Raw genomic sequence first — 13,760 nt, forward strand, 5'->3', positions numbered from 1 at the left:
CCCTTAAAATCTTAATTATAATCACAACTTTCTTGATTATATTTCAAACACTTCAAAGCAATTAACTTTTTTCACCAAATTCTAAATACCCATTTGAAATTGGGTTTTCTTGATCTTTAATTTCCCAAAATTAGCCCCAATTTTCTTGATTTTCTTGAAATTAGGGTTTGATTTTCTTGATTATTCCAAACAATTCAAGCAATTAACTTTTTGCTCCAAATTCTAAATACCCTTTTGAAATTGGGTTTTGTTGATCTTTAATTTCACAAATTTATCCCCAAATTATGAATTTTTATGAAAAATTGTGAAATTAGGGTTTGATTTTCTTGATTATTTCAAAATTTCAAGAAATAAACTTTTTGCGCCAAATTTCACAATTCAAAATTGGGTTTTCTTGATCTTCAAATTCCCAAAATTATCCCCAAATTTGCAAAATTTTTTGAAAAAAATTGTGAAATCAGGGTTTCAATTTTCTTGATTTTAATAATTTAAACCATGGGTAACGTTGGAAGTAACAATTCCACCGGCAGGCCGCGTCACCGCCGTGGGCGGCGGGGCAACCACCATGCCCACCACCCACCCCCACCACCGCCGCCACAGCCGGATATAATATTCGCTGCGGCCACACCATACCCATCCCAATACACTAACCCTAACCCCCCACCATATTACCAGTACCCCACCGGACCGTACTACCCCCCACCGCCACTTCCCGCGGTGCCGTTGCAAGATCATCATCACCGTGTCCCGTGGGTGGGTGGTGGGAGGTACCCGTGTGCTCCGGTGATGCATATTCCTGCACCTTATGTTGATCACCAAAAGGCTGTGACTATTAGGAATGATGTTAATATTAAGAAAGAGAGTTTAATGATTGAAGCCGACGAAGAAAACCCTGCGAAATTTGTTGTTTCTTTTACTTTTGATGCCACTGTTGCTTGCAGGTAAAGTCTTTGTTATTATATAGGCAAATTCAATTTTAATAATCCCACCTTAGAAAATAGCTTCGATTTCACTGGTCTCAACTTTCACACTATTTGTTTTCATTGGACCTCCACTAAAAAAACGTAACACCATGTTTTAGTGCTTTTGATCATAATAAGGATACGAGTTGATTGATGTAAAGTAGATGGGATTATTAAAATCCAATTTGCCTATTATATATGCATAAAGATTCATACCCTTTGAACAAATTTACAATCTTGTGATTTGTTTTGGTAATCTTTTATTGTTTGTCATGTTGGTTTTAGATTCTTTAATTGCAAAGATGTTATTAGGTTTGAATTGGTTCGGGTGATATATGGGTCGGTTTTGGGTGAGGGGTTTGATGTGTACCTTTGGCCACGTGACGGCCAGCGTAAGCTGCATTTTGGGGTGTAAACAATCCGAGCTTCCTCGTTTTGACTTACTAGAGCTCGAGCTTGTTTCAAGCTCTTTTTCTAATGTTCGAGCTTGGCTCGTAAGTTGTTTTTTCAAGCTCAGACTCAGCTCGTTTATTATATATTAATAATTAATTAATATATGTACACTTTTAATTATGTTTATATAATTTGAGGAAAACCTTAAACGAGCCTAAGCTTGACTCGAGTTTGTGTAGTAAACGAGCCAAAGGTTGGCTCGAGCTTGATTGTGTAGTGTGAAATTAATACGTATAAGTTTAAAAGGTAAAACTTAAAAATACACAAGCCTCATTCAGGCTCAATGAGCCCATACAAGGCTTCGAGCTTGGTAACTAAACGAGCTTTGTTTGAGACTCGGGCTCGACTTGAGCTCAATAAAGCGCGGCTTATTTCAAGCTTTTTGTCGGTTCGAGCTCGAGTAGCTCGCGAGCATCTCAAGCTCGTTTACACCCCTAGTTGCGTTTCACTAGTGAGTTTTCTGGTAACGTGTTCTCATAATAATATGTTCCCCATGCAGCATAACCCTCTATTTCTTTGCAAAAGAAGGTGACAACTGTAACCTAACCACTGTTAAAGAAAACCCGATTCCGCCAATAACGCTAACCTTTCAACAAGGTTTGGGTCAGAAGTTCAAACAAACACCCGGGACGGGAATCGATCTTTCAGCGTATGATGAATCAGAGTTATCAAAAGGGGATGAAATGAGTGTATACCCGCTAGCAGTGAAAGCCGAAGCAATTCAAAGTTCACCCGAAGACGGGAAACAATACCCGTGCGTCACTAATTCTCAAATAACCGATGCGGTTTTTGAGAAAGTTAAGGGTGAGTTTAAGGTTAGAGTGGTGAAACAAATCTTGTGGGTGAACGGGGTTCGATACGAGTTGCAGGAGATTTATGGGATCGGGAATACGGTTGATGGTGGTAAGGATTTTGACGGGAATGATTCAAGTAAAGAGTGTGTTATTTGTTTATCGGAGCCTCGTGACACCACGGTTCTTCCGTGTCGACATATGGTATGAATTTGTTAATATGTTTACATTTTGAGAAAGATTCGATTTTTAATATTAATAAATGAAATAACGGTTATTTGGTTTGGTTTCAGTGTATGTGTAGCAGGTGTGCTAAACTTATGAGGTTTCAAACGAACCGATGCCCGATATGCAGGCAGGCAGTTGAGAGGCTTTTGGAGATTAAGGTTAACAACCGGGCCGAAGAATGAGGTTGTGACAGCAACGTTGTTGTTTGTGTGGCTTAGGGTTTGTGAAAGCACACCGAAACGAGTGAATCGGGGCACTCAAGGAATGTTGGGTTGGAATAATGTAAGTGTGATGATCATCGGGTTTCGTTGGTTAAATGAAATCGGAATCCGGGAGGTTTTATATGAGTGTGTTTGGTGTTTATTGGTACGATGATTTTAGAGTGTTTGGTTTGATATCTTGGCGAATGATGTCCCATTTATCCTTTGTTAAAATGTTAAGTTAAACCGCGCCAAAACGAATCTCAAATGGCAGATTCAGTTACAGACAAGGTCAGTCTCGTCCAGACCTTAATACGCCCTTCTTTACACACGGTAAGTATCGACTCAGGAGTAAATATCAAACCAGAAAGAGGCTCGGTTTCCACACGATGAACCACCAATGGAGATATCATTGGGACATCCTTCATGCTTGGTGCAGGCTGCAACCCACCAACCGGACAACCTGTGTTATCCCAATGAGCCGATTGGCTCCCACTACTGAACATGAGTGAACCACCTGCGGCTCGACGCAATGGCACAACCAGCTCGTCCATTTCCAGATCCCATAGTAGCAACCGTGTGTCCTGCAAAGCGGTTTCAATGTCGGACTCTACGGTGGCGTAGAGCCTGGCAAAGGCGTCGTCGCCGGAGATGTTGAGATCTCGTTGCTTTTCGACGTCGTATTTGTCGTATTTTTTGCAGATTGCGTCGACGCGAGTTAATATTTCGATTACGCTCATTGTTGTTGTTGTTTGTGATTAGTTGATGCTTCAATTCGAATTTTGCAGGTTTGATTTTGAACTGCTTGAATATCTGGGAAGATGTTCTTTATGAACAAACTGGGCCAGCCTGTCAATAACTAGTGAGTTGTTCAAAATAAAACATAGAAATGGCCATATATTCAGTTGTGGGGGACCCGATACAGTCGCCTGCTTAAATCTAGTCGTACGGAGCTCTTAAACGTCTTCAATCTATCTCCAGATCCAGAAAAAAACTCACTCGTTTGAAAGCCCACTGGTGGTAGAATCCGACCCGAGAAAAGGTCAACCCGAATCTGAATCGAAGTAATTAAGGTTGATTTGCGGGTCTGATTTATCAGTTTATTATTATTAGTAAATAATAATAATATAATTATTATTATTAACAATAATAATATTTACTAACAATAATAATAAAGTGAAGAATCATTGCATTCCTACATGATAACCAAATATGACAATAGAATGTAACATAGTTACCTAATTCGCGGTTCGATCCGGTACGGGTTCGCGGTTCGGGTACGCAATTCGCCAAATGTAACATATTCGGTATAGAGAGGGGTAGGCTCATTTCGGTACGAACCGGTACGATGTACCATGTAGTTCGGTTCGATATACCCAAATAAAAAAATAACTATTTATAATTTAAAATATATTGTATATATATCATGTTAATTTTATAACTTTTATGTATAAACTATAAGTTTTAAGAATCAAATGTAAACTAGCGAAAATAGAGAGAGTTAATTGTTAATAAACACAAACTAATTTTACTATTTTTATTGTTTTTATGTAAACATTTATAAACTTTTAAGGTCTAAATGTAAACTGGTGAAAGCTTAAGGGAGAATAAATGTCAAATTAACCAAACTTTTTAAAACCTATAACAAAACCACCCACGTTCTTAACTTCATATACACCGCCGCTTCCAATCTCCTCCTTTTTCGGCGAAAATGGCAGCACTCCTATCAAAAATTGACATAGCGTACCAGAGCGAATTGGAACACCGAATTCGTTTGTTTGGTACGCCGTACCGAAGCGAACTGGAACGTAGAGAATTTCGTTTGGGTTCATCGCGTACCAATTCGAAATTCGCGGGTCTTCCAGCGAATTCGGTAACTATAGAATGTAATAATTCATTTTATTCCTTTGGCTATTACATTATCACGTCCATTTCATTCTCTTATTTATTTCATTGCACGTAACAAACAAACCCTTGGTTTGTTGGTTTGAAGTTGACATTTGTGTTTTGTGTTATTCTTTAACTAGGTTTACTTTAAGCCATGTGTCGCTCTTCTTTTTAAAAAGCAAAAGAAACTTGTTTAAATAGTGTCTGATGAGCATTGTGTGATTTCACTTGCATTTGTTCAATGATTTACTAATTACTAAGCAATATAATGGTCAATATATCCGGCGAAAGAGTCAAAAAGTTGCAACCCCCAGCACAACAAAATTATAACCTAACAAAAATATAACCTCTAGACGAATATATTCTATAACTTCTAATTTCATTAAACATACGATTGCAATAACGTGAAATTATAATAAAGTAATAGGTAAATGGATAACAAGATCTAGACTGTAGTACGTTTTATCTTTTAAAATTTGTTGATATAATTTAGATATTAATTTTTATATTAATGATCTTCATGTATAACACAACAATAATTTAGTTAATTGTTAATCTACCTATTTTAATAATAAAAGTAAAATAAATGTGAACACTTGTCATCCTTTGATTAATTCTCACAATTTTTTCCCTCCAAAACTAATATATATGTAATAGATCAATTATTATTCACTTTCATTTTACATTATATTAATATAATATCTATATATATTTATAAATATAAATATTAACATATTATTTTACTTTATATTTCAAAATACTTGGTGAATTCCAAAAATCAACAACAAATTATGTTTCTCAAATGAAAATTGTTTCGGGTTTGTTGTGAAACTTAAATTTAATTTTATGGGTCAAAAGTTGGTAAATAGATTGTTTGGTACAAGTTAACTACATTTAAGTCAAAATTTGTTACGGGTCAAAAATGAAAATTTTGATTATTTTTAAAAGTTTGAGAATGCAAACTAGATTTATTGTCAAATTTGATATGGGTTCAAAGTGTTGACTTGAAAATGTTAAAATTATGAAAGTTATAATTTTATACATGATTCGGGTTTCAAATTTATTTTTAAATACATTTTTTGAAATAATCAAAAGGTTCAGAATTTGGCAAATTGACTACTATTCATTCAACTACTAAAATTTAATAAAAGATTGCCTATCAATGCTTTTAACTTTTATCAAATTGAAATATTTATGTTAACATTAACTATTCCTTCAATGGTGATCAAAACGTTGTATGGGAAGCATATCATGCAAAAATATGCTCAAATGAAACAAAATATTCACAAAATTGAATGGGTTAGCATGTTATTTTTTCTGTTGTCATTATGACCAAGTCGAGAAGCTATCTGAAACTTATTAAAATCTTTTTCATGGTTTAGCTCAAAAAAACATAGTTCTTGAATGACATTCATCGTTATAATTTAATGTTCTACTTTCCTTTGATGGGTGGTAAATTGAGAAATATATCAATAAAGGTAACGTTCATTTTGTATTTAGGCTGAGTGGTTAGAATGTAACATAGTTACCTAATTCGCGGTTCGATCCGGTACGGGTTCGCGGTTCGGGTACGCAATTCGCCAAATGTAACGTATTCGGTATAGAGAGGGGTAGGCTCATTTCGGTACGAACCGGTACGATGTACCATGTAGTTCGGTTCGATATACCCAAATAAAAAAATAACTATTTATAATTTAAAATATATTGTATATATATCATGTTAATTTTATAACTTTTATGTATAAACTATAAGTTTTAAGAATCAAATGTAAACTAGCGAAAATAGAGAGAGTTAATTGTTAATAAACACAAACTAATTTTACTATTTTTATTGTTTTTATGTAAACATTTATAAACTTTTAAGGTCTAAATGTAAACTGGTGAAAGCTTAAGGGAGAATAAATGTCAAATTAACCAAACTTTTTAAAACCTATAACAAAACCACCCACGTTCTTAACTTCATATACACCGCCGCTTCCAATCTCCTCCTTTTTCGGCGAAAATGGCAGCACTCCTATCAAAAATTGACATAGCGTACCAGAGCGAATTGGAACACCGAATTCGTTTGTTTGGTACGCCGTACCGAAGCGAACTGGAACGTAGAGAATTTCGTTTGGGTTCATCGCGTACCAATTCGAAATTCGCGGGTCTTCCAGCGAATTCGGTAACTATAGAATGTAATAATTCATTTTATTCCTTTGGCTATTACATTATCACGTCCATTTCATTCTCTTATTTATTTCATTGCACGTAACAAACAAACCCTTGGTTTGTTGGTTTGAAGTTGACATTTGTGTTTTGTGTTATTCTTTAACTAGGTTTACTTTAAGCCATGTGTCGCTCTTCTTTTTAAAAAGCAAAAGAAACTTGTTTAAATAGTGTCTGATGAGCATTGTGTGATTTCACTTGCATTTGTTCAATGATTTACTAATTACTAAGCAATATAATGGTCAATATATCCGGCGAAAGAGTCAAAAAGTTGCAACCCCCAGCACAACAAAATTATAACCTAACAAAAATATAACCTCTAGACGAATATATTCTATAACTTCTAATTTCATTAAACATACGATTGCAATAACGTGAAATTATAATAAAGTAATAGGTAAATGGATAACAAGATCTAGACTGTAGTACGTTTTATCTTTTAAAATTTGTTGATATAATTTAGATATTAATTTTTATATTAATGATCTTCATGTATAACACAACAATAATTTAGTTAATTGTTAATCTACCTATTTTAATAATAAAAGTAAAATAAATGTGAACACTTGTCATCCTTTGATTAATTCTCACAATTTTTTCCCTCCAAAACTAATATATATGTAATAGATCAATTATTATTCACTTTCATTTTACATTATATTAATATAATATCTATATATATTTATAAATATAAATATTAACATATTATTTTACTTTATATTTCAAAATACTTGGTGAATTCCAAAAATCAACAACAAATTATGTTTCTCAAATGAAAATTGTTTCGGGTTTGTTGTGAAACTTAAATTTAATTTTATGGGTCAAAAGTTGGTAAATAGATTGTTTGGTACAAGTTAACTACATTTAAGTCAAAATTTGTTACGGGTCAAAAATGAAAATTTTGATTATTTTTAAAAGTTTGAGAATGCAAACTAGATTTATTGTCAAATTTGATATGGGTTCAAAGTGTTGACTTGAAAATGTTAAAATTATGAAAGTTATAATTTTATACATGATTCGGGTTTCAAATTTATTTTTAAATACATTTTTTGAAATAATCAAAAGGTTCAGAATTTGGCAAATTGACTACTATTCATTCAACTACTAAAATTTAATAAAAGATTGCCTATCAATGCTTTTAACTTTTATCAAATTGAAATATTTATGTTAACATTAACTATTCCTTCAATGGTGATCAAAACGTTGTATGGGAAGCATATCATGCAAAAATATGCTCAAATGAAACAAAATATTCACAAAATTGAATGGGTTAGCATGTTATTTTTTCTGTTGTCACTATGACCAAGTCGAGAAGCTATCTGAAACTTATTAAAATCTTTTTCATGGTTTAGCTCAAAAAAACATAGTTCTTGAATGACATTCATCGTTATAATTTAATGTTCTACTTTCCTTTGATGGGTGGTAAATTGAGAAATATATCAATAAAGGTAACGTTCATTTTGTAAAGGTAACGTTCATATATAAACGAAACCTCTAAAATCTTACGTTCGTGATGTGGTCGTTCCCCCCTTTTATGGAAGCCACCAAATTGCTTGATTTTTAAATAGAGACCTCTCATTGATTTAACCCAAATTCATTGGTATGGGTCTTACCAAAACCAGATAGCTTTTAAACGGGTTATAAAATCTCATTAAATTAAAAATTAATCTTACTAACTATTTGATATGAAAATCCTATAAAATAGGGATATACTAAAATTTAATATCCAATTTAAAAAGAAAAGGATATTATTTATAATTAATAAACAGTTTTATAGTAAAAAACATAAGCGGGTCATGGGTCACCAAATCCAGATAGCTTTTAAACGGGTTATAACATATCATTTATTTATGAAACCATTTTATCATCAAATCTCAAGTATAATAATTATTAACTTTCTTACAATAAATAAAATTAAAATCCATATATATATATATATATATATATATATATATATTAAAAACGAATAATGTAAAATAACCAACGTAATACGGGGGATAAAATCTAGGAATATATATAAACGAAAGCCTTTGAAAGCTCCCTGGTTGCTCCCTAAATTTTCTTAAGCAACCAGATTGGTTTATTTGTAAATGGAGGCTTCTCGTGCACTTGACCCGAATTCACGGGTATGGTCTCACCAAACCCAGATAGCTCATAAACGGGTTATAACATTTCATTAAATTAAAAATTAATCTTATCAAATATTTGATGTGAAAATCCTATAAAATAGGGTTATACTAAAAATTAATATCCGATGTTTTTTTTAAAAAAAATATCTATAATATATATAAACAAAACCCCTAAAATTCTACGTGTCGTGATGTGGTCGCTCCCCCTTTTATGGAAGCCACCAGATTGCTTGATTTTTAAATGGAGGCCTCTCATTGATTTAACCCAAATTCATAATATCCAAATATACATATATAAATATTAAAAACGAATAATGTAAAACAACCCCCGTAATACGGGAGATAAAATCTAGTTATTTATAATCAATAAACAATTTTATAGTATAAACAAATAAGCGGGTTATGGGTCACCAAATCCAGATAGCTTTTAAACGGGTTATAACATATTATTTATTTATTAAACCCTTTCATCATCAAACCCTAAGTATATTATTAACTTTCTTACAATAAAAAGAATTAAAATCCAAAACATAAATATTAAAAAACGAAAAATGTATAACAACCCCCGTAATACGGGGCATAAAACCTAGTGTATATATATATATATATATATATATATATATGTTACATCGAACTCAATTTAGAAAATGACCCGTTACCATATCATGACTAGATATGTCTTTAAATACGTTGGTATATAAGGTAAACGGGGTTAGATAACAAATGGGAAGACACAATATTAACAAACGCCTCAAACCAAATCTCAAACAATCGAAGTTATGCTAAGAATGTGGTGATTAGGGCAAAAAGACCCAAAATTGGATCTGAATCACGCCTGAATCGGATCAAGTCGGAGGTTAGCGACTAAATCATATCTGAATCGAACAAAATCGGACATGAATTGACGAATGCTGTGGTGGTTGTATGCGGGTGGTGGTGGTTTTAGGCAGCAATTATGGTGATGCTGATGAAGGTTGTCACACCCCAACTTAGGGCCTAAAAGTGTTATCAGTTTAAGGTTATAAAGCGGAAGTCTTGATTAAAATATTTATATATTCCAAAAGTCGGGAAGTAAATACCTGATAGTTGTTACAAAATTTTTAAATTCATAAAACCATAATTTACATTATTTTAATAATAAAAACTTCATTTGAGCTATCAGATTGTCTAATGGTTAAGCATTGTCTCCCATCATCTATTCCTGATTGCCTGTAAAACAGTTTATAAATATGTCAGCAACACGCCAACACATACTGGTGAACACGTTGACAATAACATATGTTATACTCTTAATTATCCCCTAGGGTACCTTATGACCTGCATCGTGACATAGGAAATAATTAAGTTATGAAAGTCTGAATTACTATTACATACTCCAACTCAACTCGAAACCGCTCAGCAAACACCGCAACGTTCGAGTACTTAGCAACTACCAACATACATAAGACTAATCTCCACTCGAACATGACTTAGGTCCGGGCCAACGTGGTGGAGGAATAATCAGGCGTGGTGCGGTGTGCCCACCGTCTACCCACATTAACGTATATGATAACCTGAGGGCCAGCGATTACCTTTGTTTATAGAGTTTTAAGGATACACAATCCCATGAAAACATTTGTAAGACTCGATTAAAGAGTTATAAAAGTTTGAGCGTATTCACGCTTGTAAAGAGTTTAGACGTATTCACCTTTGTTATGCCCAGTGTGTCTCACTGATTTATTGCTTGTTACCTCAGACCTATAGTACTAGAATAACCTTTTATAAATAACTAGATCAACGATCTGGGTTTTAGACCTTTAGTCTATCTGTATAACCTTCACCTTGACAATCATTTCTTTATAAAATATATGGACATTTAGTCTCCTTTTTGTTTATTCTTCACAAAGAAACGTATACACCGGGTTTCTTTTTCAAGAAGAAACGTTATAAAAAGTTTATATTATAAGAAACAATATTTTAACTATACCTTTGTCTTATAATTTAACTAATATCTAATCAAGGTGTGTTTTACCCTGAATAGGGTCTATGTCATATATAATAAAATAATCGGACACAACCCCTACCTTATATGGATACTTTATAAGAAATGTATAAGCTTTACATGGGCAACACTCCTACTTATCGTCGGGTATCTGGCAAGGAATCAATCAACATAACTTCTACTACTTGCTCATACTTTGAGAAAGCGAGCAAGTCGGATCGTCGGAACGTGGCATGCTTCTAGGTTAAGGGTGTTTATAATGAAGTGTTTTGGGATGAATGAGCTTTCACCCCTTGGCCTCCATTTATAGGCAAATTTTGTGTTCTGTCGCGTATCGCAACGGAGCTTTAAACCAAACCGTCGTGTAGCGCGACGGACCTCTTAGTCTTCTCTGAATATTATATTCCGTTGCATATCACGACGTAGTCTTGGGTTAACCGTCGCTTAGCGTGACGCCGCCCACTAGGTCTTGTGTGTCGACACCTATACCTGCCAAGTGTCACGCTTCCTTAATCTGGTCATCGCGATGATTTGAGCGGTCCCGTAACGTGACATCGCAATTTCTGGGATATTGTGAGATACCTAACGCGTATCACGATTGATTTCTTTCTGATCCATTACGATGATTCAGAATTTTCATATTAAGTCCATTGACTTTTGTAACGTCTTCGTTTCGATGATAAATAATATAAGTTCGTTTTAATCATGTGTCGCGTTGCGTCATTTATAATTAATTAAATAACAATTATAGAAAAAGGATAAGGAAACAAAATTAGTGGACTTGAAAGTGATTTGGGCCAAAAAGTCTTTGGGCTTAGCCTATTTAAACCCCTAAACCCTAAATCCATCCTTATCCTCATCATTCCATCATCACCCGCCCAATCATTGGCACACATATCCATACACACACAAAAATTCCCTGTACACAAACATTCCAAAATCCAATCTCATCCATTCAAGTTATTCAAGATCTAATCCCAAACTATAAGTTAGTTGAGCTCAACTGAAGAAAGGCATTAAGATTAACTCAGAAAGGAATCGTCTACAGGTGAGTTCTAGCCCTTTTATGTATTATGTTTTCGGGGCTCTGTGCATACTACGATGTGTTAGATTCATACACTTACCTTAAATGGTAAGTGTATATTATATATATGTTTGCGTATGAATGTGAATGATACTGGATTGATTAACTAGTATACACGTAGTTGTTATATTAGTTATGATTGACGGAAGTAGAAAGGTAATGTAACGAAGTAAAATTGTATGGTATGTTAGAGGGCACCGGGCCCTAATAATAACCGAGGTACGTAGGGACTGGACCCTTATAATATCCAAGGTATGTAGGGACTGGACCCTTATAATATCCAAGGTATGTAAAACGCCAAATCCTTATAAATTTCGAGGTATGCAGGGACTTGACCCTTATAATATCTAAGGTATGTAGGGAGCAGACCCTTATAATATCCGAGGTATGTAGTCAGTAAGAAGCATGAATGAATGTATGCATGTTTGAATAATAGATGAACAGATAAGTATTAATACGTATCTTCGGACGCATATTAGTAAGTAAGTGAATGTAATGTATGTTAATTAACTAGAACTCACTCAGCGTAGCTGACTTTTAGTATGCACGCAGGCAAGTAAAATGAGACAAGTTGCTCGATGAGGGCACGTGGCAATAAGAGGAAAACTGACGTCGCTATGAAGAAGACTCTCGTGTCAATTATGTTTTATGTTTAAGACTCATGTTATTTCTGTTTAAGACAAAGTATTTATGTTATGTATGCAAGGTTAACTTTTATTTCCACGAAATGTTTTATGATTGCCAGACCCATTTTAACTTATTGGCTTTTTAAAAACAACAATAAGCTAATAAACTCTTTTCAAACTCAATCCCAAACACGCTTTCAGTCTATAATCTAATCTAATCTAATCTAATCTAACTATATGTTAAAGCAACATGATTTTTTTCACATGGCATCATTCTAGGGCTTCCACATAGGATGCCACATAGATGCCATGTAAGCAGTTTCCTATTTTATCATCTCTTCTTCTAAACACAATATGGAGCATGAACCCGTTTAGTTATGTTATAACCCATGACCCGGTTTTTCTTAAAATACAACCATTTTCATATGAAGATAACACTTTGTAAAATTTTGAAAATTAAATTACTCTGTGATACGAGTCTCGAACCCAAAACCTCATGTTTCAAACTAAAGATGCTTACCAGCTCCACTTAAATAGTTATTGTATTGGTTTTCTTGACTTATAAATGATATATTGTTAATTCGCTTATAATTAATACCAGAAAATCATTAAACAATTATATTAACATCCAATGTTGTATTCAATGAGTCTTTTAAAGATTTATGAATTGTAAAATTTTGTTTATCATTATATATCATATGAATTTATAACGTATGCTATCATATATATTACTAATTTTAACTTTTTTGTTGTTTTTATCACCCGTGTATCACACGGGCTCTATCCTAGTTTACAAATAAAAGACAAAAATTATAATTTAGTCAAGTTCCAAAATTTAAGTAATATTTTATTATAAGAAAATTGAAAATTAAAAAAATACATGTCTTAAGATGAACTGAAAACTTATGAAAAGGAATTCGTATCATGGGCACATCATAATAATTGCTTAATGCTCATCGATACAAATGATATTTTATTCTTAAGATAATCCATAATTATAATCTTGCGATTATTTTAAGAAAAGGCAACAATCGGTGTGGAATACCTTTTAGGTTAGTATGAAAACCTAATTTTGTTGACAAAAGTTAATATTATAAGAAAAACTAATATACTTGAATACTTTATATAAAAAGTTTTAACATAATCTTATTACACTATTACACAGAAGAATATGAATTTATTTAAAGTAAATGCATTTATGAATAAGTGAT

The 13,760-nt window shown here is 33.3% G+C and overlaps 1 protein-coding gene across 1 annotated transcript; it reads left to right on the plus strand.

Moving 5' to 3' along the window:
• The first annotated feature begins 362 nt into the window (after window positions 1-362).
• On the plus strand, window positions 363-2,758 carry LOC143626794 (putative E3 ubiquitin-protein ligase LOG2). Its single transcript, XM_077096762.1, has 3 exons — window positions 363-941; window positions 1,915-2,410; window positions 2,500-2,758. Exons 1-3 carry the CDS (start codon window positions 496-498, stop codon window positions 2,614-2,616), a joined length of 1,059 nt encoding a protein of 352 aa, XP_076952877.1. The 5' UTR covers window positions 363-495; the 3' UTR covers window positions 2,617-2,758.
• Window positions 2,759-13,760: the final 11,002 nt, after the last annotated feature.

Source organism: Bidens hawaiensis, unplaced genomic scaffold, assembly GCF_021521415.1.
Source record: "Bidens hawaiensis isolate Kalapana, Puna unplaced genomic scaffold, B.hawaiensis_p1.1 tig00004525_1, whole genome shotgun sequence".
NCBI classification, from domain to species: domain Eukaryota; kingdom Viridiplantae; phylum Streptophyta; class Magnoliopsida; order Asterales; family Asteraceae; genus Bidens; species Bidens hawaiensis.

Excerpts from the sequence above, each read along its gene's own strand:
- LOC143626794 (XM_077096762.1), top strand. The coding sequence starts at position 496 with ATGGGTAACGTTGGAAGTAACAATTCCACCGGCAGGCCGCGTCACCGC. Across the intron at positions 942-1,914 it reads GATGCCACTGTTGCTTGCAG|CATAACCCTCTATTTCTTTG; the intron begins GTAAAGTCTTTG and ends TTCCCCATGCAG. Across the intron at positions 2,411-2,499 it reads TTCTTCCGTGTCGACATATG|TGTATGTGTAGCAGGTGTGC; the intron begins GTATGAATTTGT and ends GTTTGGTTTCAG.